This window comes from Mytilus galloprovincialis, chromosome 1, assembly GCF_965363235.1.
Source record: "Mytilus galloprovincialis chromosome 1, xbMytGall1.hap1.1, whole genome shotgun sequence".
NCBI lineage: Eukaryota > Metazoa > Mollusca > Bivalvia > Mytilida > Mytilidae > Mytilus > Mytilus galloprovincialis.
The window spans coordinates 10,707,167-10,714,903 of NC_134838.1; the positions used below are offsets into that span (position 1 = coordinate 10,707,167).

Below are 7,737 nucleotides of genomic sequence, written 5' to 3' on the forward strand. Positions count from 1 at the left end.
TGACCTGATGTATATTATCTTTTGACTGGGGGGTATTTTCATTTCTATAATATAACGTGTCCATCTCATAATCTTGAACAACATTCAATCACACACCAATACAATTGACAAGTTGCCAAAGTGGGATAGTTTGTTTTTTATGTTGTCAAAAAAGGCTGGTTCATCATTATGCGGTCCATATATTGCTGCCAATGTTATACGGTAGTCCTGAATGGTGATATCTGATATAATAAAATTACCAGTATATTTTCCCCATGGAATTTAAATTCAAAAGTATTTCTGAAAAGAACAGCTACCCCTCTATTTTTTTGTAGAAAAAGAACTAAATTTCCCCACATATCCCCATTCATGCAGCCATATTTTTCTTTTTCAGATGTGCTATGGGTGTCTACTAATATAATTATATTATATAAGTGCTTATAGTTTGTAAATATACCAATTCTTTTAACTGTTTCTGTTAAACCCCCTGCAGTTTACACTACCAACAGTTATAGTCGACATAATATAATCAAGTGGTTCATCAAGAATAGCTTAAATAATAATAAATATATATATATATATATATAAGCCCAATATATCCAAGCAGTAGGAATAAACCATACACATGTGCATCTATATGTAAAAGTGTTTTCCTAATGTTTCAATTTTTACTTACAGTTACCCCCCCCCCCCCAAATGTGTCGAGAGCATAATAGTATAAATATCAGCAAATAATTTCTGTGCTAAAGTAAAACTAAAAGATATATCAAAAGAGTTCTGTGAAACTTCATTTTGTTCCTCGATTTGCACGTTTTAATTTTAAATTTGTGTATTGTTTGTTTTTAAGAGAGAAGACAAAGAATATCATTTAATAATAATAGTCAACATGCTAATTTCTAATCCCTTTGCTAAACAAAAGAAAGTAAAGTAACGAAAAAAAGAAACAAAAAACATAATAACAACATAGCATTTTTACCAACACAGGTACATGCATTCATACAATTGAAAAAAAACAACAAAAAAACACATACAAATATACACATACACATGCACCTCTACATTCTGATACACGCACAACCATTTATATATATAATTGAATTAAAATTCCTGACCCCTTCTTAACTGTTCATGTACATGCATATCTCTCATTTTAGTGGTACATGTACATTGTATTTATTCAGGGTGAAGCTAGCACTTAAACATGTATTATATGATAAAATGTATTGACAAGAGTTTCATTTTATAAGTGTTTGTTCATTAATCTCACGATTATGTGCAAGGATTACTCTGAAGTAGTACCAGGACAAATTTATAGTTATAATTAGGTCTAAGAAAAACATTTTTTAACGGTGTTGATCTTATTTCCTTGTTCCACTTATAATAAGCTGCGGTTTAAGAATTGTGTGCTTCATTTTAAGACATTAGATGTCAGCAAAATTTAGCAGAAATATTTGTTGTGAACTAATATGCCAGATTAACACATGTCAAACGACTTTGATCTCAAATTCCATGCTCTAATGATTGTGTCTACTTTCTAAGAGTAGACCTGTTCCTCAGTTCCCATATACTACAAATCAACAGAATTTGCAAATACGTTACAACAACCAACAACACGTACCAAATTGATGCATGACATTGACCTCATCTTCACGAGTCATCCAATCTAATCCTTAAGGTTCTTTCCTCAACATACATATAAAAAGATGAAAGTTTGTTTGGTCAACCTCATGCATGTTTTCTTTCACTATTGTACATGCGTTTTTGTTTATTTATGAAAAGTTTGCACTGTAGAACATTTTTATCAAAATGTATCATTTTATCACGATTTAACAAACATTATCTTTTTTTTATTACTCAGTTTGCAAAGATCCAAGACACTACAACAATACCGATGCATTAGAGCTATGGGCCTTCTGTTTATTGCAAACAGAAAATTATACAATGGCTAAACAAAAAATTGAACACGCCATCAAAGTTGCAATTACTGTAAGTAAATAACGGAAGCAATTAATTTTGTTTGAAGTTAAATACAATGAGAATATCCTTCTGATATACGCATCTGTTTTATTTACTAAAATGGAAAAAAATCTATCAGAGGTTAAATTCTTTAGCAGTCTACTCTATATAAATGATTCCATCTAATACATAAAACAAAACATAGAAAACTAAATAACAAACAATACGAACTCTACTTAAATTAGGATTGATCGCAGGTGCTCAGGAAGGTTTAACATATCAAGCTTCACATGTAGCACCCATCGTGTTACTCATGTTATTACAAATATATTGATAAACTATATGAAGTGATGTTATAGCATAACAAGTGGACAAACTATACAAATCAGTTCGAAACGATTTGACTCATCAAATTGGCACGAAGTAATGTATCCAATGCCGGTAGCTCATCAGTGATTCTATCCATTTCACATTGATCTATTCGTTAATTTGAGTGACTCTTCAAATTATTGAATGTATATTTTGTTAATAAATAACACATTATATATTTTTTTCGTGAGCAATCATTGAACGCATATTTTGTTTTTTTAGATACATTATTTGTTTTTATGAAAACATATTTAACCTTTTTGAGACATCAATTGTTTTTGTATTTATTTTTTGGTAAATAAATGTTTTAGTTTATGGACATATATTTCATCTAATGCATACATCTATAATGATTTTTATTATTAACACATATTTAAGAAGGGAATAAATAATCAGCAGTATGTTTTACTTTTTTTTATATTAGAAAGTAAAAAAATGTTTAAAGAAGGATTAACACTTGCATTTCTACCAGATTAATTACAGTATTTAATTTTTTATACCATAGGAAGAACAAAAGACCAAGTTCAAAAAGTTAGAAAGTCATTTGAAAAGAAAAATACAAGAGGTAGTCTAAATATGTATTATCTGTCTTAAATTTACATTGACATACAAAATCTTGAAAACATATTTGTACTTACAGTTTATGTTTTCTGCCTCTAAGATCTGGTGAGCGACACAGTGTTATAGCTCCTCAATACATAACTTCTTTAATATACATCGTGGAGTTTAGAGCAAACATATTACATTTAAAAAAAAATGGTTGTGCATTACTGTTCATTGTGTCTGCTAAAGATCGAATTTTAGCAATTGTGAGGTTTAATACATCATCAGTTGATATAAATTATGATTGATTGATTATTGATTGAATACCGTCCAGTTGTAATCATGTCGTAGAAATAAGAAGATGTGGTATGAGGTCATATTTAAGACCGGTAAATTAGTAATTACCAATATATACAATGGGAAGGTTCTGTTAGTCAATCAATGACTGCATATAAATACATCTTGCTTATAGGTTATATTTGGCCTCCACCATTGATAATCACATTTTTACTACAAATCAGGATCAAAATGTGAACCCTGGTATGTGAGCACTTGTGATTATTTTTTTCAGTTTTCTTTATTGTGCTTATCAATAGTAGTTTCATTATTCTTTTTCAGAGAAATTACACTCAGAATGAAGAAAATTACGGTAAGTATATCTTGACTTACATCTTAAAATTGACAACTAGGTTTGGTTAAGCACAAAACTTAAAGACAATAGCAATGGATACAGCTTTTTAACTGTGAACTTTAATTTATTACAAATTTGCACACATTTTAGGTAACTTCAATTGTCAAGGGAAACTCATTTTCGTTGTTTGATTACTTTTATACGTCATGATTAAGGTATACATATATTATACATTTGTGCATTTACTGTAATCTTATATTGGGATTGAATTAACCTCAAACAAACATCATGTACTAACAAAGAACACATTAAACTCTTTGTAGAAGTGCCAACAAAACTGCCTGAATCAGTTACTTTTTGAATTTAATGAGAAATGATAGAATTCTTTTTAAATTCGATGATTGTTTTTTTAAATTTAATGACAAAGGCTTGTTGTCTAATTGATAAGTTATTAAAAAAAAAATATTTATGATTTTCGTTTTTTGTGTAGATTCTGAAAATGCATCAACAAAAGATTCAGGATACAGCATTTGTTCATATATAGATTTAGTAGAATTTGCAGACATTGATTTTGAAGCTGAAGTTGATGATGTTGGAAATGAATGGTCAGATAAGCAAAGCATTGCTGATTCTCAATATTCAGCATTAAGTGACGCATGTTCTTCTGACGACACTACATCATCAGTGTCTACATCATCAGTGTCAACTAGAAGTAGAAGGAGAAAAATTAGAAGAAAAACCAAGACTGTACGTCGAAAAAAACTGATGTGTTCAGTACAAACACTGTCTGCTAAACATCCAATCAATTACTTACCAGTAAGCAAGTCTTTTGATAAGGTTGAACAATGGCGAAGGGATCATCAACCTATGACAGGTAACCAGCATCATAAAGTCAATCACGACGAAAGCAGAACAGATTTTATGGAAATACAATACTCAGATGAAGACCGTCAGAGTGAAAATATGTCTGATGTCTCATCCATTGCCAGCTGTACAACCGTGTCACTTGCTGGTTTATCTGCAGATGAATTTAGTGGATCAGAATATGATGTTTCAGATTCTGATTGTGATTGGTATAATTCAGCCTCCGATTTTGAGGAGGATGCAGACGACTTAGAAGAAAAATTATTAGAAGAACCAACATATTTTCAAAGAAGCCTGAGCTTACATTCTGGACAAATGAAGGCACGAAATATTCTGGAAAAGGAATATTTTCAGAAAGGTTTGAATTTGAATGATGAATGGATTGAATCTGTTGGATCGCGGTATTTCAAAAGTAAAAAGAACAAATACAATGACATTCGAAACAAAAACTTTAGTGATCAATGTAAAAAATTACCTCGGATATATAAACTATGCACCATAAGCATTGAGTCTGCTCATAAGGCTGTTTGTAAACCATTAGAACCAAAAGATGAAATACAGGAAATAAGTATTGCTGGACGATCAAAATGTGGTCAGACCTTTACTGATGATACAGTAGTTGTTAAGATATATTCCAAACAGTATTTAGGAAAGGTACACGGAGAAGTTGTTTCATTAGTTAAACGACATCGTTACGAAGACATGGAGCATCCTGTGTTTGTTTGTTTGTTAGATATAACAGAAGGACATTTAATGAAACCGCTATGTCGTACTGTACCAAAATTACATGTTTTACATTCCAGAGTAAAGGACAGATTTTGTAAATCGAGAGTTGAAATATATAACTATGATGTTGGCAAACGCGAACTTAACTTTTTACACTTTCACGATGTTCAAGAAGGAATGAGAGAACAATGGTTATTTATTGTTGCCTTAATTAAATGGAAACCAAATAAGTTATATCCTTTGGCAGCAGTTATCGATGTCATTCATTGCTCACAAAATCCATATGATGGAATAAGGATATTGTCCAAGGAATACCAAGTTCCTTATTTCTACGAAAAATCCACTGTAGAAGGCACCAAGGCTGCATTTAAAGAAGCTAAGGTCTTCAATGCAAGTGGTTATGTTGACAACACAAATAATCAAAGAATCTTTACTATAGATTCACCAGGTTCAAAAAGTATAGAAAATGCCTTTTCTATCAAAATGCAGGAAAACGGGGAATTTGTTGTTACAATACACATTACAGATGTCACTACCATTATCAAGAAAAATGACCCAGTCGATATGGAAGCAAAGGCAAGATGTGTCACATTTTTTCCTGGTAAAGAATTCCGCCCATTTGCTATGCTACCTGAACCATTAAGTGAAAGTCTTTGCAGTTTACTACCAGATAAAAAAAGACCTGTAATATCCGTTAATTTCAAATTTGATAAGAAAGGGAATCTTGGAGACCCAAGGCCTACCATTCAGAAAACCATTATTAAATCGTCTAAACAGTTTACCTATCAAGAAGTTCAAAATATCTTAGAGGACAGATTAGAAGATCAAAATAATGAACTGTCCCAGGATGTCAAAATGCTATTCAAATTTTCAAAGCATTTGAAAGAAATTCGATTAGGTCATGCTTCGTTTTCATTTCCAGTAGAAATTGATGTTTCAGAGGATGAAAATCCAATGGACACATATGAAGCACATTCATTGGTCGAAGAATTTGTGATACTAACTAACCTTGGTATTGCCCAACTTTTAAGAAGACAGTATCCAGGAAGTGTTCCCCTCTATTGTCAAGAGCCACCTTCCTTTGAAGTGTTTGACAACTGGTATAATATGAATCAACATTACATACATCACATTCTTGGTCTTCAGACTATAGGGACACCAAGAGGGAAGATTTCTGTTTTTCATTCACCACCAGAAGGGAGGACAAGGAGAATAACACCGGTCCAGACTTGGGTTTTAGAAGAGATCAAAGATTTGTTGCCGGAAACTGCTCAAAATATGTCAAGAATTAAGCAACTGATACAGTCTGATTTTCTGCATCCAAAACAAGCTTTAGCATACCATGAGTGGAACTTGTTTCAAGAATCATCAAAGTATGTCTGTTCAACAGAGATATTGAAAAATCAAGATAAAGGAAGAAATTTCTTTCTTGGGAAGAAATCGTATGTCCATTTTACATCTCCACTTCTTAGGTACAATGACCTTGTTGTACATAGACTTGTCTCTGCAATGATTAAGAAGGAAACATATCCTCCTTATGAACCTCAAGAAATATCCGATATTTGTTTGATAATGAACGATGCTACAAAGAGGGCAAATCAGTTTAATAATGATTGTAAGCAGATAATTTTTGGCAGATTTTTCAAAAAATATCCTGTATTGTTTAATGGATTTGTTAAAGAAACAACAGATAATGGAATAAAAATTGTCATACCGGGTTTACAAAACCTTCCAACATTCAAAAAAGAAATCCAATTCAAACTGTTAGATGTGGCTTGCAAACCAGAAAAAGGAGATGATGTTGAAATGCTAAGTATGTCAGAGCATGAGAAAGAGAGGAAAATGGTTGTAGTCAAATGGGAGAAACGATTGTACAGTTACAAACATAGAACATGTAGGAAGCCTAAAACAAGTCGAATTTCGTATGAAAGGAAATTATTCTCGCCTTATCTTAGAATATTTCCACACCAAAATACAACTTTTCTAAGGTACAAGGAACATTGGTTCAGAATCTTGACATGCATTTTGGAAGAGAAGAATGATAGCTTAAGGAACTTGCTATCCAATTTTAAAGACAATGAACAAACAATACTCAACATTTTGCATGACAAAGATACTGTTGGCTCGTTCAAAAGAAGTGTGATTGATGTTAGCTCAGAAGTTAAGCAGGGAATCATTGTGGAACATAGATGCAAATTTCAAGTACCATACCATCATGGACAAATCGTCCAGCTTCAAATGTCGGCAAGTCTGAATCGTGGGTTTTTAACACCCACTCCACAAGTACTGGATGTAACAGAAAATGTCAAGTTCTGCATTGACCATTTTGACAACCCTATAAAAACCTTATTACGATTTGCAAAGTTGCATACAAAGTCAAACTATGCCAGCATAGACGATTATATCAGAACTTGGATACCTATTGTGGAAATGGAATCAACCCTCAATGCTGTGCAGAATGAAGATACAGCAGTTATAAATGACATACCAGTAGAATTTAGGGGAAGAAGGGGAAGATTCTTTTTAACAAAGGGATTCTGTGATGTCAGAGATATGGATGTTTCTAGTGAGGATATAGAAAAATTGTCAGCTGGAATCATTCATGAGACCGAGCAGAGTTAAAACGAAGCTTCAAGATATCAGGACCACAAACATAATACAGACGAGGA

General features: G+C 32.2%; 1 protein-coding gene across 1 annotated transcript in view; it reads left to right on the plus strand.

Annotated features, from left to right (window-relative positions):
• LOC143061825 (3'-5' exoribonuclease HELZ2-like) overlaps positions 1-7,690 on the plus strand; it is a 31,636-nt gene extending 23,946 nt beyond the window's left edge. Inside the window, exons 8-11 of the mRNA XM_076233779.1 lie at positions 1,838-1,965; positions 2,810-2,869; positions 3,466-3,496; positions 3,969-7,690. Coding sequence (XP_076089894.1) covers positions 1,838-1,965; positions 2,810-2,869; positions 3,466-3,496; positions 3,969-7,690 — 3,941 coding nt within the window. The remainder of the gene's footprint in view (positions 1-1,837; positions 1,966-2,809; positions 2,870-3,465; positions 3,497-3,968) is intronic.
• Positions 7,691-7,737: the final 47 nt, after the last annotated feature.